At 43.3% G+C, this 27,510-nt stretch overlaps 1 protein-coding gene across 11 annotated transcripts in view; it reads right to left on the reverse strand.

Moving 5' to 3' along the window:
- Positions 1 to 1,439: 1,439 nt before the first annotated feature.
- EPB41L1 (erythrocyte membrane protein band 4.1 like 1) overlaps positions 1,440 to 27,510 on the reverse strand; it is a 38,463-nt gene continuing 12,392 nt past the window's right edge. For 2 of the 11 annotated variants that reach the window (XM_053453875.1, XM_053453876.1), the window contains 24 exons: positions 21,529 to 21,704; positions 21,027 to 21,170; positions 20,723 to 20,827; positions 20,393 to 20,435; positions 20,008 to 20,083; positions 19,576 to 19,794; positions 16,433 to 16,520; positions 16,058 to 16,210; positions 15,841 to 15,938; positions 15,298 to 15,473; positions 14,870 to 15,000; positions 13,827 to 13,859; positions 12,530 to 12,688; positions 11,788 to 11,892; positions 8,053 to 9,315; positions 7,011 to 7,121; positions 5,958 to 6,275; positions 5,364 to 5,462; positions 4,380 to 4,445; positions 3,642 to 3,743; positions 3,430 to 3,507; positions 3,149 to 3,229; positions 2,928 to 3,044; positions 1,440 to 2,451 (listed from right to left, as the gene is read on the reverse strand). In XM_053453875.1, coding sequence (XP_053309850.1) covers positions 2,443 to 2,451; positions 2,928 to 3,044; positions 3,149 to 3,229; positions 3,430 to 3,507; positions 3,642 to 3,743; positions 4,380 to 4,445; positions 5,364 to 5,462; positions 5,958 to 6,275; positions 7,011 to 7,121; positions 8,053 to 9,315; positions 11,788 to 11,892; positions 12,530 to 12,688; positions 13,827 to 13,859; positions 14,870 to 15,000; positions 15,298 to 15,473; positions 15,841 to 15,938; positions 16,058 to 16,210; positions 16,433 to 16,520; positions 19,576 to 19,794; positions 20,008 to 20,083; positions 20,393 to 20,435; positions 20,723 to 20,827; positions 21,027 to 21,170; positions 21,529 to 21,690 — 3,936 coding nt within the window. In that variant the 5' untranslated portion in view covers positions 21,691 to 21,704 and the 3' untranslated portion in view covers positions 1,440 to 2,442. The remainder of the gene's footprint in view (positions 2,452 to 2,927; positions 3,045 to 3,148; positions 3,230 to 3,429; positions 3,508 to 3,641; positions 3,744 to 4,379; positions 4,446 to 5,363; positions 5,463 to 5,957; positions 6,276 to 7,010; positions 7,122 to 8,052; positions 9,316 to 11,787; positions 11,893 to 12,529; positions 12,689 to 13,826; positions 13,860 to 14,869; positions 15,001 to 15,297; positions 15,474 to 15,840; positions 15,939 to 16,057; positions 16,211 to 16,432; positions 16,521 to 19,575; positions 19,795 to 20,007; positions 20,084 to 20,392; positions 20,436 to 20,722; positions 20,828 to 21,026; positions 21,171 to 21,528; positions 21,705 to 27,510) is intronic. The other 9 variants (XM_053453877.1, XM_053453878.1, XM_053453880.1 and 6 more) reach the window with 9 other exon arrangements.

Genomic DNA, 27,510 nt, shown 5'->3' on the forward strand with positions numbered 1-27,510 from the left:
ACAAAGGTTCCTAGCTTTAGCTGTCACCAAATCAGGTTTCAGATACAGACATCCTGTAGCTAGAACTTCATTACAATAAGCCTGGGTCCCACAACATTAGTAATTTAGTAAAGGGGTAATAGTTTAATATAATTTTATTTCATTGTTTTAACTTTTTTTTTTTTTACGCTACGACTAATAATTATATGAAAATAAAAGAAACACTGATATAGCCCTACGCTTCTCAATTGCCCCAGGCCGGTGATGCTACCTCCTTGGGTAGCCCCCTTTCCATACCATGGTTTGGGTTTAATTATTACCCTTTTTTTTGTCGATAGCCAGCCGGTGAGGTGCTGGACTAGTTACCCTTTCGGCTGGGGTAGGCAACGGTCTGTGTGATGGGCATTTGGGATGGCAATACCGTGAACATATTAAGCAGCGTCTTTGGGCCCCACGAAAGAGGGTGGATATTTGCCTAATAATAAATCCCAAATAATTTCACATGGAACCCGTAAAATTCTGTAGCCACCCCTAGATGGGTGCACCATGTACAGAAGTGTTCTGCCCCCCCAAACAGAATACCAAAACCATTAACCTTAACGTATGTAACAGAAGAATGTATTCGGCGGCATGAAGCCAAAACTGGGTTTCTGTTACCATCGCCAACTAATTTGCTCATGCAGAAAGGAGATCCACCCCAGCGCCTACCTTTTAGTACATTTACTTTGCAGGAGTTGACTACAATTGGGGTCATAATTGGCACCATCGGAGTGTCGGGGTGTCCTGATGACAACTAGCACCAAACCAGAATATGGTGGCCGGTAATATTATTTCACCTTCGGATACTTTTATATTTATAAAAAGCAATTCCATGGAATCCAGTTGAAAAACTCCTTCTGATTGCTCCACTCCCAACATTTCGACACAAATTTGTTCTTTAAAAATACGGTATTCAAGGAAAAATTCGACAAATAAAAAAGGATATATTGTAAATATTTTTACGATATTTGTTAGGTAATCTTATTCCGAGCCATAATAAAGAGGTTAAGTAAACGAACATTGGCGGAACGCTATCGGATACGAGATGCTCTGATGTCATGAAGAAGATTCCTCAAACTTGGGTGCTTGGTCACAGGCAGCTGAGCCGAAATGGTGGAATTTAAGAAGGTTGTGTGTTGAAAGAAGGTTATTCTATATTATTAATATAATATTCCTGGTCTATTAGCAGTCTTCTAGGTCTGGAGTTTGGCACCTCTCTAGATTGTAAGCTCCTTTGAGCAGGGGGCCTATGTTTTGTTACTATGAATGTGATTTATAGTTTAGATTTAGTTTAGATTTCGAAGCGATTGGGGAAGCTTATACCGTGTGATAAAATTCAGATAAAGGCTTCCGTACGTGATGATATTTAGTGCTTCTGAACCCAAGCGTATAACGGCCCCACAATGAAGACGAGGAGAGGGTTATCACACTGACTGTTTTTATTGGCTATAGAGCATTGATCACCGGAGCACAGGGTGGAGGGGTAACGGGGGGAGAGCACAGCATTGCAGTGGGTGAGGACTCCCCCTGTGCGGCATTAACCCTTTTCACACGCACACACGGCTCAGCCGCTCCCCAACTAGCAGGGGCATCTTCAGGCTCCATAACAGACGACAAACAGAATAATGCAGTGGTAATGTCAGCCTCTAAACAACTTATACAACCTGTAGATGAAAAAGTCCACAGTCTATATTCCAGAACGCAAGCAGATTGTTCATCTTGCGGTAACTGAGGAATTATATTGCTAAGTCTGCAGCACAGGAATTCCCAATGCCGTTGATAGCTAATGTAGGGGCGACCTCTTCGCTGCAGAGGATCCGGACAGATGCACAGAGCTCTAGGCTACCATCTAATATAGGCTAATGTCCAGACAGCGGGTTGTCTGCTTCAGACAGTTCTCGGCTACTATCTAGTATAGAATGACGTCCCGACTGCAGATTACATGGAAAGGTTTCGGACAGCAATGACGTTCTACCTACATGAGGAATGATCCTGTGATGGACGATACAACCCCCTTTCGCGGCTGGGGTGCCTTGAAGAGCACTGAGGGATTTGATCAGAGAACTCTTTAGTAATTTAGAGCAAAAATTCCCTAACAGCGCAGACAAAATTAACCCTGTAGATGCCGCATGCAGTCACGCATTGCCACGCATGCTTCTCGTTAGAGTATGGTGCATGGGGGGAGTAGGAGCAAAGAAGGCGTCTCGTTGCCCCCAGGGGGGGCAGTTTTCTGCTCCTGTGAGGGTAGTAGGTCTCCTTCTGTTAGAGGGTGCTGTCGGCGCGGTTTCGGATACCCTCGTGCCTGGTGTGAAGGTTGTTGCAGCTGGCGTGGTTTGGGATCAGGGAAGGGAAGGGATGTCTTTATTTCTTGGGTGAGGAACAAAGAAGGAGGCAGAGGGGAGATTTCACATCCAAAATCTGAGGTCAAGATTTCTAGGCAAAGGAAAAGAGAGATTTGGAAATATAAATAGTCAGTCGTACACTTTTACACAAAAGACACCGACCAACACAGTATAATAGGAAAGCAGAGCAATTACTGCATACAAATATATGTTTTGTTTTTTACTCAAAATGAATATTTCCCTTTGGAAGGGGAACTACACCTTTTATTTGGCCAGGGGTAGATTTCGCCCCTCATGTCGGTTTACCCATATCAGCCTTGGTGTTCTTATTTATTGTAATGTGAGAGTTTTTTGTTCTATTTTGTTCTTGTTTTAAAACATGTTCCACACCTATTTCTTTACTTTTATACTTCTTTTCTTTTAAGATGTAAACAGATTTTTGATACATTTCCCTATACCTTCCAAGCAGTCCCATGAGCATTGTTATTGGAGTGCATGGTAAGCTATATGTTACATGTATGATTTTAAAACCAAAGCAGTGAAAAATCCCAGACTCCCTGCCCTCACCTGAGCGCTCTCTCCCGACTCCTCAGGGGAGGGTTCTGTCTCACAATATACCACGGCCTTGGTGACCAACATGTCTGGATGCTGTAGCTTTGCCTCCTTAATGGCCATAGCCAAAGCCTAGTGGAAATAATACAAAAAAAAACAGGTGTCACGAGAGGAGGAGAGAATTTCCATTTTCTGAGCTTTTGGCTTAAGCCAACCAGGTGTTGCTATAAAGCTACCTGCTCTTGGTCCACATCTTCGTCTCCAGTGATAATTATCCGTTTCTCTATCCGTGTCTCAGAGAATCCTCCTTTCACAGTCTGCGTAGAAAAAGAAAGGCCATTGGTGAGTCAGAAATTAAAAAGTGGGTTCAGAGTCTACCCAGAATTTATACTTTTTTGGAATAATCGCCTAACCGCATTCTCTAAAGGCTTTTCAGGGATAACTATGTGTTATCTCGTGGATTAAACCTGCACCATTGAAGCTGCGCGTGCGGCTTCCCCTTCAAAATGTTTCTTACCTTGGTGACATGAGTTGTTGTGGATGACGATAGTGTCTCTGCTGTGGCAGCGTGGGTGACACTTGTCCCGTGGACAGTCTGCAAAATAAGATGTACGGCCGATTGATAGATTGCAATCAGAGTGAACGTCTAGACAAAATAACTGTTGAGCTGAATGAAAGACCGATCTGTAATACAAAAGTCGATAACTGATTTCAAACATCGCAACTCACATGAGCCTGTGTGGCTTCTGCTTGCGGCCCCGGTACACCCTCTCCAGTTGTTACTGCCTGCACTTGTTCTTCACCTGCTTTGTTTGTTCTTGTGTCTTCAGCCTGGGTGTCAAATGAGATAGAAGCAGTGAACACTGGAAGTTCTCGCTCACCACCTGAAAAGACCTCCAGCCCAGGGGGAGTCGAAGCAGGCAACTAGACTCAGTGGCGGGTAGCCACATATAGGACTCGTATTAACATTATCTGACTTAATGATCAGTTGCATGCATTAATACGCTTAACTAATGAACGGGACATTCTTAAGTTCTAATGGGCACCCTAAGCCAAGAACACCACCTGGACAAACTGCTAACTCACTTCACTAAACCCTTAGTTTTTAAATTGGATCCAAACTTGTTTCCAAAATTACTGTTTTTTTTTTTAGCAAATACCATTTTTTTTAGCAATGAGGGGTTCCTGGGCACCTGGCATGAGATCGTTAGTTGGTTTCCAAATGCAACCGACATAAATCACTTTATAATATATCCACAACAAGCCGTAAAAGGGGCTTCGGATGTGAAACTTTATGCAAAGAAGGGAAAGTTTGCTCCTAAACATGCTGGTTTTGATGGTTTTAAAGGAACAAGAAAATAATTTCCCAGATAGTGGGAAGGCATTGGAAACCCTTTCTATATCACAATTCCAGGTCAAGGAGGAAATAAAGGGGTAAATACAATGGGGCATTAAGGGGAACCAAACCTGTGCGGGGGCTACAGTCTCTGTCTTTATGATCTCAGTGCTGACAACGGCATCTTTTTCATCCACCTGAGGACAAGAAGTGAAACGGGCCAATGAGAGAGGGCGGAAAAGCAAGAGGAGAGGGTTTACTTTATTGCACACGGTTAAGAAGATTTAGGTCACGCCTTGGAAATATCATCACTGAGTTATCCAATTGAACGCAGACATTAGCTGGTACTCCAGAGGCATGATAAAAGCTTAATATAGACATTCTTGTCATATTACTGGAATTCCAGATCTCATCTTTGTTCCATTTGATGTTGTAGACGTTTGGACCATGTAACTTGTTTATAATGGAAAGATCCCATTGTGGCAAATCTCCACTGGTTCCAAAAGTCTACTATAGATACATAGATAGTGGTTATGAAGGTCATGAAGGTTGGACGGACACCACTTTTTTCTTGGATTATTTAAGATGGACCTACTAGAAAGTGTGAGGGATTTCATTTGTTACAGAACATCTCTGCCTCCATATTAATTTCTAGAATGTGGAGGTAAGGATAGACAAAGTGTCCGTGTAAGGACTCCAGTGTCCGTAATGAGACCTGTGACGTTCATTGACGTCTCACAAAACTTGTTGCTGCTTGCCAGCGTATGGAGGGCTTGCTTGTCATCTCTCTGAAACGGATCCTTCAGGCTACCAGTGTTCTAAACATCTGAGAAAGGCTATCTGTTGCTTATAGCTGTACCTTAAGGCAGGCAAATAGTAACCCTGATTACGAAAGAAAGAAATCAGAGCATTTGGGACTTACAGGTACCCTTGGATGCTTACCGGTATATTAGCCCCTCTCACAGTACAGCTTTAATATCTTCCCTATATCTATGTCCTCCATTTATTATGAAGCTTTACAACCCTTTTCACAGAGAGCCAAGTGAGAAAAGGCTACAGTCAGACAATGTAATAAAATGACGGCGAGGTGGAACAGCAAGTATTTGTTATCTTACCTGTGTGGTTTGAACTGTCGTAACTTGTGTGTGTACAGCGCCCGCTGCCTCTGCCTGGCTTACGCTGGTCACAGAACTTGTGACCTCTCTTTGCGCAGTCTGTAAATATGAAAATATAGGCCAAAGGTTTTATGACTTTTGTTTAGAAACATAAATCCATACTTGTGTGCTTGGCACATGTGAGGTTAAACTGGGAGTTAGAATATACACTCGGAACAGATGACATTTAGTAACATGCACAATATGGGAATATGACATTGGAATGGATATGAAGTCACACCTGATCTCACAGTATGAAGTCTCAGCACATGGCATGATGCGTACATATGATGTCACTAACATGCAACTCATGATGTTTATCCATGCCAAAAGGAGGGAGACGGAAACATGCAATGAGACGTGATGATAAATACTCTGAACATAAAGATGATGATGAATGGAAATGATAAAAAAAACACTGAATGTCTCATTCATGCAAGTCCTCTTTTTTTCCACCATGTCCCATGCATGGATAATTCTTTGTGTGAGCAAGCTGGGCATTCTGGAGAAAATAAGGCAGGATTTGACAAACATTCCCATGCTGTACCCTTATACCTCAGCTTGCTCGACCTTATCTTCTCTGTGCTCATCTTGAGGAGCTGTTTTGGGATTATTTTCTGGGGTACTTCCTGCCCCATCACCTTGGTCTCTGTGTAACTCTGGCAGGCTGCGGGTGAAGTCCTCAAACCCTACATTGGAGTGGTAATCCCCGATGACTGTGAAGTCCACCTCGGCTTCCAGGCTGGACGTAGAGCTGACCGTTATGCTGCTACACTTCCTCTCGATACTCAGCTGGTTCTCCTTTAGAAGCCCAGTGCTGTGTTCTTCTTCTCCACCTCCTCGTGCTTCATCTCCTTCTCGGCTGCTCACTCTCTAGAGGATTGAAAGAGCCATGGATGGGGAGGACATTGGTGAGAGAGCCTCACAGTTGGGGAGTATAAGGGTGACTTCTTCTGACCAAAATCTAAACTGTTTTAATGTGTAGTACCATCAAGTGATATGAGTAGAGAAACCACGCTTCTCTAGACGTTTGTCAACACACATTTATCAGGTAAGTACACAAATAAGGTAACGCAACTAACACCACATTTAATGGATGCTCAAATGTCCTCAGAGAGGATATTTATATCAACTCTTTGTCACTGACACTGTGAGGCATACAGGTTGGGATGATCCATCTACAAACATCTCAGTAGACACCTGTCTGTTGTAGATGGATATGAGAGAAACCTTTCTATTCTACAAAAAAAAAGCATCATGAAGAAGGTAGAAGGCAGGGATCTAAGTTAGTTAACGCAGTCTCTTTTGTGACTTGATTTGGAAGGGAGGAAAACATTATAAAATAAACCTTAATATAATGGATGGAAACACAACCTTTCTATGTTGTCTCGATGAGATATCTATCTGAAGCCTTGCATTTCTATACGCTTTTATTGTATTTTTAGACGATTGCTATCTGTTGATGGCTTCACAAATGAATTAAGAATGCTCGGCATAGACATACATAGGCTTTTTTTTATCAGCACATAGACAGGAAAACATTGTCTTTTTTAATCATATCACTGGGTACAGGAGGGTCACTATGAGGGCAGGCCTGGCCCCCCCGACCTGATAAAAGACTGTCCCGGATTTCCTAAAACCCTGGTCCGGCTGAGAGACCTCTGGCAGGGCGGATGGGATGTCCCTTTCCTCCCAGGATGTCGGTTCAAGAGGCTGACACTAGAGTGGGAGAGAAGGATTAGAGAAATGGAAACCCCAGGGACAGACAGCAATACCCGTGGCGGGATGCATGAGACCGATGCTGAACAGAACGGCATCAAAGCAAGTGGGCGCAGACTCATTAAGCTGTGATAAATTTATACTATAGCGTTACTAAGTGGGGGGGGCGTTCTGCCATTTTTTTTTCTTGGGTTCACCAATTGAGAAAAGAAGTAAATTAGGGGTAAATAGAAGGTAGGGAAACGTTAAATCTAAAGCAATATAAGGAAACATAAGGTGAGATGGCAGAAGGGTAGTAACGCAAGTAGTACAGCTATCCATAACCTTAACACAGCCTAGTGACTCAGTGCCTGAGCAGCACAAAAAGCAAGGAATCAGCGGCCTCGGTGCAGGGAGTGGGGAGGAGGTGGGATGGAGATTAGTATTATTCCTTCCCATGAGGCTAAAGGCACCACTCCAGGATTTTCAGTTTATTGATTTTGTCAGCATGGGGCAAGAACCTGTTGGGTACCAGCCGAGCAATGCTTTCCAAGTCGAGGTTAAAAAATACAGCAGCTGCAGTAACCAATGAAGCACTTGAAAGTTATTGGGTTTGTCCAATTCCTGGAGTGGGAAAGATTTTTTTTTAACAGCCTAGTTAAGAAGCAACTCTGACTTTACCCTCCCCAGTTACCCCTTCTACCCATTCTCCCTCCCGTCTCCTCTCTTGGTTCCATGCGTTTCAGATATCACTGCGCTCAAGCCAGAAGCAGATTGTGGGAGAGCTTTGGGATGTACAAGCAGACAACTCCCGCTATGACACCATGCCCCTCCGTACACATACAGAGGCCCGGCGTGCTGGCCAAACCGCGACATGTCCACGCAAAGCAGGATCGAGGTCTCCCCCCCCCCACCCCCGACACACATGCTGCTCTGAGCTGAGGAAAGTTACCGCCGCATCAGTCAGTGTGATTTCGCATCCAGAATCCGGAGAAGAGATGTCCCCAGGTGTGTCTGTGGAGTCAACAGGGCTAGCATCTTCTCCTGGGGAGGGGGCTGCTGGAGCTCTAGGGTTTGGTTGGAGGAGAAGTCTCTCTGTTGGATTTCTGTCTGAAGCCTCTTCTTGGTGACCTCTGTCCCTGGGCAGTGACACTGGCAGTGGTATAATGGTGGGTAACATAAAGTGCAACACTGGTGGACCCCAATCTTCAAATGGAGGATCCTCTATATTTCTCTCTACGGTTACATGTACACCAGAAGACAGAGGTTCATTCATTACTGAAGAAGCTTCCAACGCTTCCCTTCTTTCCGCATTTCTCACAAGGTTATCTTCTGATGTATCTTCTAATTGTGAATCCAACATTAACATATTGGTGGTGACATATTCCTGGACAGCCTCTTTCCCTCTCTTTGGAGGCAACCCTGCCTCTTCTGGGGTATTTTTGTTCTCTTCTAGCCTACTGTTAAATTCTGGAACACTAATCTGCTCATCTTGTTTGTGAGGCTTTGCACTGCTATCTTTGTCATCCTCTTTTACATGCTTATGCTGGTAGCCAGAACTTTCATGCCACACCAGCGGCCTCTCTAACTCATTCCAGTGCATTCCAACAGGATACTCTTTCTCAGTGTCGTCAGCGCTGTCATCTGTTTCGTCTTCACACACAATGACACGTCTACTTTCTCCATAGTCCATGATGCCCCGACCTCGACTTCTGTTTGATGCTCCCAATACCAAAACTCCCCCACTAGCTGTTTTTGAGGAAGTCCTCTCTTCACCATCTATTGCCTTCTCCCCTCTTGTCTCTGATGTTTCTCCCTGCATCCAGCCAAAGCCATGCTCAGTCTTCTCCACCCTGACTGTCCAATCCCTGCTGTCCTCAGCAGGTGCCCCATCAGGAGCTGTCCGTGCCTTGTGCTCAACATCATCCAGTTCGCTGGTCACCATCACTAGACGTTCCTCTCTCTGTGTTAGCCTGATTCTTCTCTCCACTCCTTTTGCGCCTTGTAAAGGTCTGTCTGCCCCCCTCTCTTCATGTGTCTCACACTTCTTCTGTTCTTCTTTCTCCCTGGGGTGAAGTTGATTTTGGGAGAGCTCTTCACCTTCAGGAGACAAATCTGGTCCAGAACGCTGAGCATTTACATTCTTTTCCACTCCTCCAAAAGAAGTCTTTGCCTTTTCTGATGGCCTTTCTATAAAAACCCAATGCTCCATATCCTGCATTTTAACCGGAGCAAAAGCAGTTATTTGTTGGTATATGATGGAAGCAAGCATGATTGTTATGTGCTTCCTCATCCTTCTAATTAGTTTCAGGACAATCACAAAATGTATACATCACTTACTTATACTTGTGAGAACATTCTATGCCCCTGATAATGTTTAAAATAATAACAAGGCTTTCTAGCTACACCCATTGTACAGTATGTTTTATTCCCCAGCATTTGTTAAAGTAATTATAAGGCTCTGTATTTTGATAACTAGTAGTAAATATGCTACGTTGTTTGATAAGACTCAAATGCAGCTTAGCTATTAGTATACAATGACTGAAGTTCTTCTACACAGCAATAAAAAATCTGCTAAGAGCTTTGTCAAGAGAGAGGAATCCTAATGGAACTGGTTGCAGGGAATCTGGTAAATACATTCCTATTTTAGGGCAAGACGGGAAAGGACAGAATGACCAGCTGTGAAAATAATACATGCATTTACAAGATTTTACTCTGCGAAACCATTATATGATGGGGTCGAACGGAAGAACTATATAAATCAAGCAATAATTCCATCAGCTGCTTACAGGACCAAGAGAAGGTTATGGAGCACCATGGTTTCAAAGCCTCTGTTAACAATGGTAACATATCCTACCTCTGCAGCATTCCCGATTCAGATTTAAAGCAAGAATAATCCAGGAATAAATGAGTTACCAAAGTTTCTGAACTCTGGTCCTCGTCTTCTCCCGCGAAAGAAGAGTTTTGGTCTATCTAAGCTTGAGGAGAGTTGACTCCTCAATTAATGCAGGTCTGATAGGAAAGCACTGGCCGGGCGACTTGTTTTTATGGGGAGTTGGGTGTTTTTCAGGACACATTTATCATTTTTTATTCATGTAAATCAATCTATATAGTGGTCTTCTCTAGAAAGAGCCTTGTATAACATGATAATCCTATTGATCATGTGATAATCACACTTGCATATGGCTGCCACAGAAAGAACGTATTCTCCAGGAGACAGCTGTGGGTTGTGGGTTTTGAGATAAGGAGATAAGGAGCTCCATTCAATGAGCCAACGAAACCTTTATTGTGACAATGGTAGAAACGGCATGGTTTGCAACTTTCTGACTACACCCAAAACAGCAATCGACGATTGTAGAATGTGAACGCTAAAAAAATGGCTACATGATGGCCAATAGAAACAAACTAATATTTGGCGATTCAATGGGGTGCACATTAAGTGTCTAAATAGATACATTTTCACACGTACATTCTACAGACGAAAAAATAGTCTAGAAACATTTAGACATAATAATGTTAATAATGTTAACATACCCTATAAGGATAGTATAACGGTTTACCCTTTCAAGATAAATGTTTTGTCCCTTTATATGGTTAACTGATCATGATTTGCAACATATGGACTTTAAACCACTAACTCTCAATTAATTTACATTCAGTTTTGTTACAAACATATATATACCACCATTCACAAGTTTGGGGTCGCATAGCTGTTTTCTAGCTGTAACATAATTACAAAAGTATTTTCTAACCATCAATTAGCCTTTGAAGCTTAAACTTGGATCAGCAAGCACAACGTGCCATTGGAACACAGGAGTGATGGGAGTGATAAAGGGCCATTGGAACACAGGAGTGATGGGAGTGATAAAGGGCCGTTGGAACACAGGAGACATGGGCAGCCACATGTGCCAGGGAGCTCATGGAATGTCCATTTAAGAGACGGACAGGTGTGCTGGATTTGTGGAAACAACCAGGCATCGCGTCTTGGAAAGTTAGAACTGGCCATGTGCATTGGATCATATCCAAGAGCTTTGAGGGTCACAGTTGACTGCATGGCCCCTGGGACATCATTTGATGTTTCGGTTGGAATTCAGAGTGGCATTTGGATCTTCCCTATCGCCAACCCAGCTCGGCCTGCTCCCCACTCCTTTTCAGGAGGTCTGGCCCCTGGAGACCCCCAGGCATGGCCATGTTGTCTCCTCTGCAACAATTCCTGTCCTTACTCTCCTCTCCCTTTTCATGGGGATTTTGTTGTTGGCTGTTAAGCCTTTAACTTTATCAAAATCATTACCAGAAGAGTGTTTACTGTATTACTCAGAAAGAAGTATCTACATAACACATTGGCATCCAGCTACGAAACCAAATTAAATAGCAAACTATCTACAACGGCTCTCCGGATATCTGAATAAGTAAAAAACAGAAAATGATTTCAATGTGGTTATATAAATAGGCCCTATATATTGCACCAGATGTAGTGTAGATTATATCCTTAGGGTCCAGTTAATTCTGTCTCTCCAGACTCCATTCCCTTCCGTTGTGTCACATGGTACATGAAGTGTCCAAGGATTTGGTCTTTAGACCTTTATTCTACGGTGATTGTATTTACTGAGCTGTGACGGATTTGTTCTGGAATTTCTTGACATTTATAAGCAGGATAGGGAAAGGGTGTAAAGACAAGGATAGGTACCTCAGGAGAAGAAGCCAAACTTTTCTGAGTGAAAACTTCTGAATCCTGGGCATTGGTTGCATCGGTCTCGTGTTCTTCTCCTCTTGCTGCGTCTTCTGTATCCTGCTGGGGTTAAAGATAAGGAAGGGAGGACGGAAAAGAAGACGGGAAGAAGAGGTGTAAGGAAGTCTACTAATATAATAAAAGGTACACTGTGCCATATATATATATATATATATATATATACACATGACATGTCAACCTCCCTCGTCCGTAGAAGAACAGGCAGCATATGATGCACACCAGCCTTGTCTAGACTTATTCTGGGACTTATGCCACAATTCTACAGGTTCACAGCACACCAGAGTCCCTCTACCCCGCAGCAAATGATTGTAACATTGTTCATAATTCACACGCATCATAAAATAAAGGGTGACGCATACATGGGGCATGAGAAATAGATGGAGTCATGGGAGGGTTTCCACCTACTGTAGTTCTGAAAGAACTGATTGTTCCGTGTCATTTCTTCCACCCCATCATATTGCTGTTTCCATTATCCTTTTCGATTGCTATTGTTATCCCATTACTCCACCCTACTTTGAAGTAATAGCACCTACCAACCGATGTGTCACATGCCTATCCTTTGGATTAGTATCTCGAAGGTATTTCTTCCATCTCTGTAACTCGGTTTACACATATAAACCTTGGGTGTATAGAGACACGGCTAATCTTTGGCTCGCACATGCCAAGTACATCCACTGACCTCTGGTTTGGGGGACGAGGAGGTAGGCGAAGAGGGGAGCCGCTTCTCCCTTCCACGTTCCCTGTGGACCAGCTTGCTGTTCGGCTGTTTCAGAGTTCTCTTCAGCTCATTAATACTGGCCTGATGTTTCAACAGAACATCTTCTGACTTGTCCAGGAACTAAGAAAGACATTTAAAGCTGAGTTAGTGCCGTATGGATTCGTTTAGCTCTAAGTAGTAAAGCATAATAAGACATTCTCCTTCTGTTAACGGGCTAAAAAGTAGAAGACCTATTTCTAGATATTGTATGTAAAATGTCTGTTAGGTATGCACAGTGCTTAGCTGGGAGTTGTGGGAGTTGTGTGTCTAGTAGATAGTGGCAGATGATGGGATACTGGCTGTGGATATTAGGTATTTAACGCTAGTATTGAGTCTAATGTATCAAAATTGAAGATAGCATTAGCCGTAAATGTTGAATCCATCACCTAAAGGAAATAGATTGTATAAAGCCTATATAGGTTGGGATAGACCTGAGTGGAACACTACGAGCTCTGTATTTACACAGCTTTCTGATTACAATATATATAAATATCAGTTTTCTAATTTCACAACATCAATGTGACATTAAGAAATGCCTAGCTGAGGTTTGTATCCAATTGTTGCTCGTATCGTAAACCAGGAGAATCCGCTGGTTGAGGTCTACCATGCAGAACAGGGTCACATCGATGTCACAGACTCGGCAGTAACATTATAGAGAATGTTTTATGTTGTACAGGAACATCTTGAACCAGGGCATCCGAGAGTCCATTATCCCCAATGATGTGACAACCCACCCACCAGTGCGGTGGATCCAGAGCGACCAGCCTTGTGTAAGGCACCGTGTTCCCTTATGAGGTCAGAACATGAGGTGGTGACATAGAACTGGGAAGGGTTGGTTTGGGCTTTAAGAGATCCGCATATAGTCTGAAGAGGGTAAATGTTTAAAAATTTCTGTTGTACGGTACTTGGTATATTGCTGAATAATACGCTGAATTTATGAACAGGGAAAGACTACTGGGTTGATTAGATTATTAGCTGGATTGTGTGATGGGTAAACGAGTATGTAATGGCAGATGGGTCATTATTTGGAGGTAGGAGGAGAAAAACAGGCAGGATATAGGAGAGTACATAGGACGGGTAAATGGTTTTGTGGTAAGCACTGGGTTACATTTGTGGGTATTTGGGTAAGAAGTCAGGTGTGGGGTTAAATACAGGGATTCTGGGATAGGTGAATGGGAGCTGGAAAGATAAATGGATTTTGGGTTAAGTTGGTGGGTACCTCCTTGTGCCGGGGAGTGCCCTCTTGCTCCGACTGGTAGCGATAAGTAAGAAACAGAAGCAAGCGAGTGAGAGGGAGAAAATGCAGCACAAAACACCGCTGTACACAAAGGGATGCACATATCGAAACAAAAACACTGCAGAGATACACATACATACATAGGCTATTCGAGGCAAGCAGGGAAAAAAATCATTACATAGACTACAGAGTGGGCAACGGTAATTGCAAGAGCTGCTATGTAATCACATAGGTGGCAATCAGTGCATCAGACATTTAGATTGACCCAGTTGCACTTATGTAGGGATATCCTTAAATTATGGCTTGTTAGTAGCACCATGGGACTGGGATTGCACTAGGGTGCTCCCACGGACACAAGGACATTGGAGCAGACAATTCCAGTCCTCAAATGCCACTAAAAATCAAACCCGCACCAGCCAAGGTTCTGGAGTCTGAGCCACATGTATGAGCCTTCTTAGCTGGTCCCTAGACATGCAAATGGATATACACATGGACATACTCATATATGATACCTATATAAAGACAAATGTATACAAAGACTATGAGGATTATGTATAGAAAGTGCCATTCTAGTGCATTGGTCTTATTACCATAGCAACCAGCAGGAACATTGGCTTATTGCTATGGTGATAACATCATGCTTCAAACTTTGCACCAGAATCACTTTTCATACCTGTAGCCCCATTGTGCCATAAATTGGATACATGCATTATCATGTGAGTGGCTGTACAGACACATAAGCACATACGTGTATAGACACAGGAAACATGTAAAAAGCATGTGCATTCACAAACAAACATAATCACACCGAGATACATATAACACGTGTGTGTCCGTGTGTGCGCTTATGTGTTTTCTCAAACTGAATCCCTAGGGGTTCTGGCACAACCCAAAGAAAAGCGTGCGGGCGATTCACACATAGACACAAACACAAAATGTACACATGCACATATATACAGTCCATGCGCAAATAAGAGCACTGTCTATTGTAATGAACATCCACCAATAACCACTAGCTCGCTCACCTTCAGCTCCTTGATTTTGGTCGGTGTGGTCACCTCTTCTTCTTCTCCTTCCTTCTCTCCCTGAGAAATCTCATTGCTTTTCTCAGGCGAGGATTCGTGATTCTCATTAAAAGTGGCTTGTTGTGAAAATCCTAAAGGGTCAAAACAATGAGACAAGTGGAGGCATGAAACATCTGATACGTTAACCGAGTTATCCAAATTATCCATATACTGCGATAATCAAACCACAGAAAGACTAAAGAAATGATCCAGCCAGAGGGTTCGTATATCTCACATGTGGCGCTATCTAGTCAGAAGTGGCATCTGTGCTCATACCAGTAAAAGGCTAAATAAATACCATTGGCCTCCACATACTCTTCCCTATACCATGTCCCTTTGGCCGGCCCTTGTTGTAAGACTGCCCCATATAACTAACCTCCCTTGCATACCTCCTTCGGCGCTCTGGGACAGAGAGTACCGTTTGCTCGAGGAGCGTTTGAAGTTGGGAGCCGGCCGATCTATCAGGGCACTTGCTTGCTGAGTTTGTGCCTGTGTGCGCCCACTGTAACGGAATTTGGAGCCCATCACCAAAAAGCCCTTCGGGGCCGGCTCTGGGGACACAAGCCTGTTGAAAATACAGTAAAGGAATAAAATGAATCTCTGCCAAACCAGACATCATTCTTTATTCACATAGTTGATACCAGCATTTTCCATCTACTCAAGTATTTATCGGCTATAAGCAAGCTGAGAGCTCTGTGACACCATTCGTCTCAAGAGTTCTCCAAGAACATAAAAGGTTCTCTAAGCTATTCTTCTACTGACTGTACACACGGACTTCAATCTCTGTACCACCAGCTTGGCCCGTAGATAATTACACTGGTTCTGTCAATGCAATAATAACGTTCTGAATGGTGTTATTATACTGAATATGTAGCCACCTTAAAAGAAGTGATTGAGATAGGTGTTGGAGTCATAAAGCCAGCTGTACCCACCTGAAGAAGGTATGATGTTCTATGCAGACCTTCCACAGTCGTTTCGCAGCTCGGTGATTGGGTAATTTAAACCCAATAGTGCTCTCGAACTGCTCGTACTAGAAAACAGGAGAATGTGATGCACTTACAGTATAATATACAGACAGAAAAACTCATCATATGAACAATCCTTTCCTTCCAATCCATTATACTCTCCCTGGTCTATCTCCATCCTCACCTCCCCCGGCCGAATCTTGATGTAGAAATTGCTCCTTTTGTAGGAAATTTTTAGGATCTTTGGCCAGGCAAAGCGGTTTATCCTCAGTCGGTCTCTGTAGATCAGTAGTCCGTTGGCACAGACGCCCAGCATTATATCAATGCCTTCAGAGTCCTGTGGGAGAATTGGGAGTCAGAACAGCCTACAGAGGTAAGTGGGCAAACAAGACAACAGGAGTTTAATGATGAACTGAACTTGTGAACTTAAAAAGCCAGGGGAGCTTTAGAATAAGTTAATGACTGGGTGAAAGTGGACAAATCCTTAGATACAGCATAAAAAGAGCAGCAGACATAGTGGAGGAGTGGATATCAAGAGGTCCATCTCTCCCGGCCATACCTTGGCGTGGTGTAGATCCACTCCATACATTGACAACTTCTTGGCATTTTCTAGAAAATGTATCTCTGCTTCAGCTGGCGTCATTCCCCTGTTAGACAAAGAAAGAAAGATTATACGTCAAATCCATTCACTAAGACAAAAACAGACCACTTATGGTCCTGCTTTATCTCCTTTGGAATGCAACCCAACCCAGGACGGCGGATGGTCCTTGAAGACTGCTTGGGAAATCTCCACGCATCACTGCATCCTTTCATCCTCTGTTGGATCAGACCTTTTTGGTTATTTTTTCCACTACCTAGATCCTCTCTGGTGGGGCTATACTCTCTGTTTCCATTGTCATTAGCACAGCTGGAAGAATGGTGCCAATTCTGTTGCACCCTGGGGAGCGGAGAATCGTATTTCACCATCAACATGATAAGAGAAATCTGTTCTGTATCATTTTTATCCTCAATAAGATGATATGTGTTCACCACCATCCTACCGTATTTATAGTTATTTCTTTGAACTGTGTTTTCTTCGGCAATAAATTGCAAAAATGGAGTTGGAATAATTATATAAACTGTCTGGGATGATTTGATCTCCTTCCAAATGTCTACCCTGCCGTTGCCTGCTGGGAGGCTTAATTTATCTGTTATTTCAATACAATTTTGTGATTTATGTTGCTGTGACTTCATTACTTTGATGCAGTGACAGTAGAAGAATTGAGATATTCCTCCAGGGTGATATTAATGTTTGAAGAACACACGAGGAACGCAGTCAGAGTTTTGATTAGGAACATACTATAACATTTTATAATTTTTTACATATGTGCATAGAACCGTGATGCTGAAGGACCACACGAATCCTGATGTTGATGACCATATAGGAAAAGCCATAAGAGTGCCCGTGAGTTTTCGATGAGGTCTTGTCCATTCAAAGTAACTATTACTTATGTTAATTTATATACTCCCGGTTGGGAGCTTAGACACTTGAGCACCAATGTGATATCCATGGTGACCTTCTTGGTGCAGAGTCAACTTTCTGCTGATGTCTTCCAGCCAAACCCGGGATTCCTGTGAACGTGGTCTTCAACGCCATTCCCCTCTTAAGTATCTAACACAATGCCTTCTATGACAGATCTTAGCATATTTTGTTAAAGCTTTTTATATGATGTCTAGCGAAGAACAGAGAACTCCTCCATGAACAGAGTGTAACTAGGTTGACTGTCTCGGCCGTGAGATTCATTGTACCCGACTCCGTTATTGCCTTCAGATGTAAATTATTCCTGCTCATTATTGAAATGAATTCAGGGAATTTATTCCCTAACCTGCAAGTCTTTGGTAAACACAGCACAGCAGCGAGACGGTTTGTACTGCGGTCCCTAGCCTTTTATGTTTGACTGTCTCTGCGTCATACTGTTCGTATGATTACTTCTGAAACCTTCGTCCTTGGCTACATCACCAGACAATGAGCTCAATGTCAGAGAGAAGGTGGCTTTTTCATTTAAAATCTACACACCAAGATATTTACAAACAATGCAAATGATTGTATATATGATTGTATTGAGGGGATGGTAACCCATTGTGGGTCAGTGGCACTCAACGGTTAAAACGGATAAAACCACTAAACATCAGGTTTAGGCCAACTTTGATTATGAGGATCCATCGCCCATCGACAGATCCACTCGTGTTATTATTGAAAAGCCGTCATATTTTTATACTTTATGCTGATTTGACTTTATCCGTTCTTTAGAAACTATAATTAAATATTTACACAGTAGACTATTGTGGAACAAGGAGAAAAAACAGATTATTTTTTTGTTTGCAGATTCGATAGGCACAGACAGGTTAGAGAGATGCATAATGCTGTCATAATTAATTAAGTACAGCTATTAAAAATATAACACATCTCCATAGCAACTAAGAAAATGTCCTGCTGTTTTCATCCCAGGCACCAAGAATGGTGTCAGCTTCTTCTCGTAATAGGGGACACAGATAGGTCCTTGAATCTCCCATCATCCTGATCCAAGTTTAAGTTTAAAAGGCTAATTGATTGTTAGAAAACCCTTTTTTTTTTTTTATATTACAGCTAGAAATGTCCTTATTTTCCATGGAAACAGCTCAGTGACCCCAAACTTTTAAACGGTACTGTACATAATTAAAGAATCACTCCTGCGTGTACAAACACCTCCTGTGCGCTATTATGGAGCTTTCAGAAAAAAAGGCAGATTGGGCTGAAATCCTCCACATGGGGAGAAAAAAACGACAAAATTCCACATCTTCCAGCGCCCTCGGGGGGTTCCGATGATGAGCGCGGAGATATCTGATGCGTATAAACAGTGTCTGTAGATCCCTTGGTGTTTCAAATTAAAATGAAAATGTGAGACATTTACAAGCTGCATGCTAATTAGATGATTGCCAACAATTGCTGTCCCCATTTAAACGTCCTGGCAGAGGCTGGGTACAAAACCCATTTTGAGAAGCGAATGAAAAAAAACGTTATGTAACGAGCGTAGAAAGAGATGGAACATTTTGCCATAAGCTTGTGGACCAATACTGCACTACAAACACACAAATAAATATATTGCTCCAAGATCAGATTCCTGAAACAGAACAATGGAATTAGCGCTGTTAGGGGCTTATTCACTAAATAGGGAGGTCCTGGGCATTTCCACAGCAAGATGGGCTGAGTTGGAAATGCATACTGTACGTTGGTGCGATAGAAAAGTAAATGAATGATGAATTATTGTACATTGAACGTTTAGTCATGGCCATGCACGGAGCGGTGCAAGGAGGTGTATACAATGTGGATTATGAACGGCCAACACCAGTGAGTTTCTAAATGGTCCTGCCGAACGCAGGGTTAATATGGTAAGATCTCTTGAATGCACCGCGCTGATTTAACGATGCATTACGGACCACCCCGGCCCTTCCACATTTAGCCCACCATATTGAATAGCGAAGTCACCTAAAAATACTCAACCCCCTGGAAGCTCCCCATTTAAATAACAACGCTCCAAAATCTCCCACAGGAACAGATCTGACGTTGGATCCGGTATTATAAATAGACTGTAATGATACGTCAATACGTTGGGTGGCCGCACAGGACTTTGGGGCTCAGCTACCTTTCCACGCAGCGTCACGCAACCTTTCCTGATTCCTCACCTGTAGGTTTTGTGCAGCTCCATCACCCTCTCTTCCAGCTCTCGCGTTTGGTTCGGGGAAAAGCGTAATTCGCTCACGTAGTTCCCATGATGTTCCTCGCTGTCAAAGTCCCCGAGCTCAGCCTGTACAGTGTACGACCCGAGCAGTGCATGGGTGACAAAGGAGCAGGGGAGACGGCCGCTGATGATGTCGGCGCGTAGCTGTAGGCACAGGTAATACCTGCAGGAGAACAGGTGGGATCAGTTATCGGTGGTATTTCATAGGAAGGTTATGGCTCTGTGCAGCTGACATCCCAAGCGCTGCTCTAAAGGACTGGCTATATGAATACAGATGTGGCTAGGGCATACACGGCTACCTGGTAACTGGGAAATAATTAAGGACATGTGGTACATGTATTTATTTAACTGGTTCTGCTTAACGCACGCAGCATACCTTGTAATATCTTCCGTCAGCTGTGCGGGATCTGGAGGATAAAACTTTACTGTGAAGCCAAATGTCCAGGGACCACCTGCGGAGAGAGAACAGCGGTAGGCGAAGGAGGACGGGGAGAGGGGGAAGATAGCGGAGAGAGAGGAGTGGGTGGCAGAGAAGATCAGAAGCAGTGTTATGAGTGGGATGGTAAAAAAAGAACAGATAGTGGGGGAGGAATGAAAGTATCAGGATACAAATTAAGACAGAGAGGGTCTGGGTTAGGCAGGGAATAGAGAATGATGACCATGCCAAGTCTTCTGTGAAGGTGTAACACCTAGCATTGAAACACAATGCAGAGAATATGGAGAAAAAATAACGTGGGTCACAGCAAGACTCGCAAACTTACTTCTGATTTGTTTTTTTATTTCCTTGGAGGGATCCAGCCAGTTCTACGACACAAGAGGAGCAAGGTTAGTAAGGAGATGAATCAGGAATCCTGACAGTGGTCAACCCCTTTTGGGAACTGATCCGGATATTGGCAGGAGACACCACTGATGGGATCCTGATTCTATCTCATTCATAGCTCAGAAATCTGGACCCTAATACCAGTTCAAACACCTGTGTCAGAGGGCATATCCTGATACAAGCTCGTATTCACCCCCCGATGTGGCCAAGTTCCTAAAGGTTCCATAGGAAGATTATAATGTAAACACACGGCCAGTGGTGATATGATTACCTTTTGACTGTCAGAGTCACAGAACGTCAGACCAAAATAATCCTTCTCCAGCAGGTTGAGGTGTCCACACACAGTATCAAACAGCACTTGCCCCCGGGCGTGCTTCTGTAACAGAGAAAAGAAACAACCATTCTCGGGGGCTTGTCACACTCCTGACTGCTACCATACTTCAATGCAGCAGAAGTTGACACCAATGAATTTGTGACTCAGTGTTTAACTACAAAGACTTCTGTAGGAAGGCAAGTAGCCAATTGCATCTTGTAGCCCCCCATGGCCTGGGTTATCCACGTAGGGCAAGTCTCACCTCCACCTCGCACTCGTAGAATGAGGAATCCAGCAGGGTCACTTTGCAAAGGGCACTCTTAGGTTTCCTGGGAGTTTTTTGGGGTGATCTCTGTGCATGAGTGGGTGTTGTTCTGTCCTGTGCTCCGTCCATTCTCTCTTCAGCCTGCGGGTTACCCCAAAAAGAATTAAAAGGAAAAAAACAAGAAATTCCATTTTTCCAATGGTCTACAAGGGAAGGGTGCTACCAATTTTGAAACAGGGACGGAAAGTATTATTTAGTTATACTTTAACAGAGAACTAAAAATGGGGTTTATTTCTCTTTATAATTTTTATGTGGAGGAACAAAATATTCATTTTTTTTAAAAAGCATAGATTTCATGATTACTGGTAATGGTTCTGTGAACGAGAATATGGGTCTATAACATAAGACTACTGCATGCCGTTTATATAACGGCTTTCTGATGATGTAATTAATAAGTGATGTAATAGGTGATGCTGCTTTGGTCTGAAATTTTACTCACCTCTACGGGTCGCCTTGCATTCTCGCTGGCCGGTCTTTCCACATTATTTGCAGGGCTGTTAGCGGTATCTTGCGGGTGGAGAGCTGGATTGGATACTCCATCCTGGGAGGGCCCCTCTGGACCAGGCGTGAGCTCAGTTTCTGATCCCATCTCGGTCGTCATTGTGGCTTGTCAGTCTGGACAAGTGGCGAAGAGACAAGAACACACACAGATTGCTGAGTTCCGGGTAGAAGAACAACCAACACTGAATATAAACCCAGCACTGTCTGAGCCGGTCCTGATAATCTGCAGTCTGGGGGTCCCTGTACATTAGATACAAACCCAGCACTGTCTGAGCCGGTCCTGATAACCTGCAGTCGGGGGTCTCTGTACATTAATACAAACCCAGCGCTGTGTGATCCTGTCCTGATAGAGTGCTGTCAGAATACTGCATCGGCCTGTCCTGATTTCTTTTACAATACAATAAATCCAGCATTGTCCGAGCCGCTCTTTATATTTTGTAGATACTGTAGATTAGGGGGAAATCCGGCATTGCTTTCCGACCAGCAGTTTTGAGGTCTACCTGTACCACACAGCAATTCCGCACCGCGTGTGAGGGTGTCTTTTTATCTCTTAGCCCCTGCCTTGCACCAAAACCATTTATCCACCTACACAAAGCCTCCGCATAGCAGGCTGGGGGGTGTAAATGGAGAAGACCCCCTCTTACCAGAACTAATTAATAGATACTGCAGCAAGAGCATGATGGACCTGAGGCCAAATAACTCAGCCTCTAACTGGTAATCACCCACTGTATCTCTTCATTCTCCTCTATTATTATTTTGTCAAACTCCTGCCTCTGCCTTTCATTCTTGTGATCTCTCTCTCTACATCATTCTATCGCTATACATTTCAGATGGAAGCCATGCATGAACGCAGAATGAAATCACAACTGAAACTCATGTTGAGCTAGAAGATGTCAGCTGGCGGACATAGAATGAGACCATGGCCGGACCACGTGGAAAAAGATCACAGCTGGAGACACGGAATGGATTCACAGCTGAATGGTGGCTGGGAGATCTAGCATTTATATCACGGCTGGAGAAAAAGGGGAATGAGAGATCACAGCTAGATCAGGGCAGGGAAATACGGAACAACAGATCACAGCTGGATGAGAGAGAAGAAAACCACAGCTGGATCACAGCTGGAAGATACGGAATGCGATCACAATCATAACGGAATTAGATAACAGATGATAAATTAACGAATGAGCTAACACATTTAAATGATGGTATTGAAAATTGTAGATCATCACATAACAATTTGAACTCAAACAAAAGGTAGCAAGGGCTCTGCTCAAATGAGTCTACAATCTAGAAATATAATAATAATAATTATTATTTGTATTATTACATCATATTAATACATTATACCTGTGCATGTAAAGGCAAGGAGGGGTATAGTGAGGGCTATAAGGAGACAATTCTAAAATATGTGACCCACCTCTAGATTATCTGACATTGATTATTCTTCTGACCTATCTTTGAACTGGAGAGATGAGTAGCAGGGGTTACTATGTAACGCACTTTCTTGGAGCTAATCCACATCCAATTAATGTCACATTACAGGAAAAAATACAGTCCACCCAGCGTCCTTGGAAATAAAGCAAGCTAATAACTGGGACAGAATTACAGTGAATCAATGCAATGGCCAACATTCCAGAATGTAAATGGTTATATTTTTAATATTAAAGAAAAAGATGAGAAACAACAATGGGGACTCCTCTTTTGATGGTTGCCCTCACCAAATGTCTAGATGGCTCAATGGAATAAAATGTCTTTGTGTTAATGGCGCAGCTTCTCTTTGGAGAGATGGAGATGCATCACAAGCCCTGGTCGCCAACACATAATGGAAAGGTTATAAAAACAGGGCAAGCTGGCAAATTTCAGCTAGGGAGGCAAGTCGAGCCAAATGGTCCAGTAACACGGCATCTTAAAACACATAGCAAACAGTCAAAGACTCCCCTGACACAAGCGATATCAATAAACCAGCCTGTCTCATACACACACATGTTACAAACATTGCCAAATTCGTTCCAAATAGGCAGTTACCCCTAATGTCCCTGAACATCAGCAGGTCCCTGGTTAATAAACAGATTGCACCTACCTATTTGCCTAAAAAATGCTTCCCCGGTGCCCATCTTTGGGACCCCGGTCCCTCTGTCCCCATTTTCCTACCCTGATGCCCCACTTTTCTAGGTCACAAAGTCTCATCAATATTTTTATACCCCCCTGTCCCCTGGCTGCACCACGAATCACACACACTCACGCACACATACTAACCCAAGTGTGCCTCATAGGCCACTAAATGTTTGGAGGTACGCTAATATTGTTGCTCAATTTTAGTGAATGGTCCCATATGTTAAGAATATATCCTCTTGAGATTCCTTTATGTACATATTTATGCTGAATTCATGTTAAACATGTGAATAACAGGTTTATTAACAGAATAGTTTTTATTTAAAGTGTGCAAACCCTCCCAATATCTCCTCCTATTGCTCATATACCCCCTCCTACTCCTTCATATAGCCCCTCCCAATAACTATAATCTTTTCCTATAACTCCTCCCATTGCTCTATGTAACCCCTCCCCCACTCCTTTCTCTTTACAATAACTGCGTGTCCTTTGCTATGAGCCCAAGCCAATACCTTGTAATCTACCCACGCAGTGCCCGCATCTCCCGTGCTGCCATCCAGAAATCGCAGGGCCGCTCTGCAATGTCACCCAACTGGTTCTGCCAGGTGGAGTCATGAGCGTGAGCTGCAGTTGTTGTTGTCTTTGCCACACACGGTTATCACCAGACAACTACCTGTTCCGGAGAACTTTCACACATGTCATCTCCAGCTATTAATTGCCCAAGGACACGCTTCCAATAAACCGCCGCGATGGGACTGCGCACCCATATCACGTTAAGATGGGTGCCAGCAGGGTGATGATGAAAGAAATAAATTCTGCACACTTTCCTAAACAGCTATGTGAGCACAACCTCTATCCACAACCCTTAAAGCAAGTGTCCTCCGAAAATGTTTAGCGCTGGGGACTCTCAGGGTTTGACCCTGAATCTCAGATTGTTTGCCCCAATATCAGGGTCTTAGGGTGAAGGGGCAAACTGTCAGAGTCACACAGCCCGTTTGCTTCCAGTATTTCATGGTTGATATCCCTGCTTGAATGCAGGTGGCTTAATTAAGTGTATCTTTAAATAATAACAAGTCAAGGTTTCTATAAGGACCGGTATAACAGCTGTTTGGGCAACATGTTTGCCGAGCCACTACATAGACTCTTCCCAATGGGCTAGCAAAGGGTTAATATTTTAAGAGCCTCGGGGGGGTCAGCTCTTTTATGGCGGTATGTCATTGTTATGGTGACTGTACATCCTTACATTTTATGGACAGCCCCTAATTTAACTATTTCAGTCCTGAGTAACACCCCGGGGATTAGTGAGATTGTGTGAAGACTTTAAGTCTGTTCCAAACACGCTTGTCGCCTCGGGCACAGAAGGACTCTACAGGTAAGGGTTACTGTACAACGTCTTGCGGCTGAGCTGTCAAACCGTGTAACTGCTTGACGCAGGTATGTCTCCCAAGGGGTCACAGTGGATCCCTTGCACCGTATCATTTTCTAGGCGTGGCTGCACATAAATAAATGCACAAAAAAAAACCATGACAAACATATGTGAACTAATGCAAAGGAAATCATGGTATCATGGTACACAATATTTCTCCTTTAAACGCGGGCACATATATTTGCAATCAGTGTATTATAATATTACATCATCCCCACATGTGACTTATTCTGAAGGATAAATGTCTTAACCCTGATAGTCGGAGCTGGAAATTTACCCGGTTTTACCTGGAGTCTCAGGGTGAAAAACTATTTCTCCGAGGCTCTGAGTGTCTTCAATCACTGGGCGGGGATTGGCGCTTCACCATGCTCATTCCACACCCAGGTTCTGCTCATTTCCCTTTAAACACTAACGAGGGCCAGCCCCACCCCCATGTATGGCCTGTCCTGACCCCTTCTGCCACACCCCCTTCTGCCTCCTATAAGAAGCAGTACAGGAGGAGCCCAGTCAGTCAGCCCTAGGAGGTTACCAGGTATGATCACAGTACAGTTAAAGGGTTATGATGGCTTCATTCCATCACCACTGCTGAACAATTACAACTTTATTACATATTTGTTTCAACATCACAACTACACGGCATGTTGTAGTACTAACATTACAACTATACAGTCTACTGTAGCACTGACATCACAACTATACAGTCTACTGTAGTACTGACATCACAACTACATAACTTATTATGGTCTAATGAGTCTGTGTACTTCTAACTGCATTTAATATAAGCCAGTTGAATTTCTATTAGAGGTAGGCAAACAGGCCGGTACATGGCACAACCCCAGGCTTGACTCGTGGTGCCCTGTATGAGCTGAACTGGATTTATCTTTATCATAAGGCAGGACCAGACAAATTCCCTGCGCATGCAGAGGCCGGCCACAAAATGCAGGCGCCTGGACCTCCGAGCTCCCACCATGAGCTCATAGAAAGCAACAGAGCCGACTACTCAACATATACTTCTGTATAGAGTAGGTCAACATGGCCAGTAGGTGAAACACTACATGCCAGGGGGCAATTCCTAGTCTCCATGGCAACCTGGAGCCTGGGGGATTGCTGAGATTTGTTGAGCCCTGTCCTAAGCAAAGTCCAAGTGTCTGTATGGATGCCTGCAGGGACCAAAAAGCTGGAAAGTTTGAGTCAACTCGGCTTTCGCTCACATTTTTCAAGCCAACACCAGCTCACAGGGCTAACATTCAGAAAACACCTTCATTCATGTTTTTACGTTGACGACAGCTCAACAAAGTAAATACTAGTCAGATTAAAACAATCAATACATGTAGGCATTCTCATTTTAGAGGAAAGGTCGAGTCAAAGAGGAAAATTCCGAAAGAATGGGGACATTATAGTCTGTACATTAGTGGCAGGGCCGGGTTTTTTTCCCCGTGATACATAATAACAGTAGATGAAATACTTCAAAACAGTTAAAGTGATGCCATAATTATACTAATGGAAAATAATATCACGCATCTCAATTAACTGCTCTAAAACACTGGAGTGCTTTATCACAAATGCCGCATATACCGAAGGCTTAATGACTGGCCCTATGGGGCCTCCTAATTGCCAGCGGGGGGGGGGTCGGCTGTGTACAGGGACACCCAGTAATGGCATCGGGAGCGCCTCATACAGGAAGTGCTCTCAGCCGCTAATTCCCAATAACCATACCTGGGAACTTTCGAAACCAGCTAACTCTGCGATTCTTAAAATATTAACCCTTTAATAGCCCATCATGGAGATTCTGTGTAGTGACTCGCCAAACCTTGACTTGTCATTATCTAAAAATACACTTAATTGAGTCACCTGCATTCAAGTAAGGGAGATCAACCATAACATACTGGTAGCAAAGGCACCGCGTGGTAGAATAGGAAGGAGCCAGCTTTAGACTCTGTCACCCTGAGAATCTGCCCCTTCACCCTGAGACCCTGAGATTGGGTTAAAACCCTGAGACTCCACGTCAAACCCTGAGAGTCCCCAATAAAGAACAGAGTTGAGAATGCCTAAAAACACCTTTGGTTTGTAGGGAGGGTTCATACAGATTGAGAGATGGGATAGCTACCCATTGTACAATGCTGTGGAATATGATGGCGCTATAAAAAACAATAAATAATAGTAATATTGGTATTACTATATTATATATATTAGAATGGATAAGCAAGGGACCAGGGTTACAATTATTTAGTAACATTTAGGTAAATCACTATACTATGTCATTTACATAACCCCCCCATAAACATTTAATGCAAGTACACACATATTTATATCACTGGGAAATAGAACAGTTTGGAATGGCTTACAATAGTACTGCTAACCAATTAATAATAATAATAATATTGG

Source organism: Spea bombifrons, chromosome 13 (assembly GCF_027358695.1).
Source record: "Spea bombifrons isolate aSpeBom1 chromosome 13, aSpeBom1.2.pri, whole genome shotgun sequence".
Taxonomy (NCBI): domain Eukaryota; kingdom Metazoa; phylum Chordata; class Amphibia; order Anura; family Pelobatidae; genus Spea; species Spea bombifrons.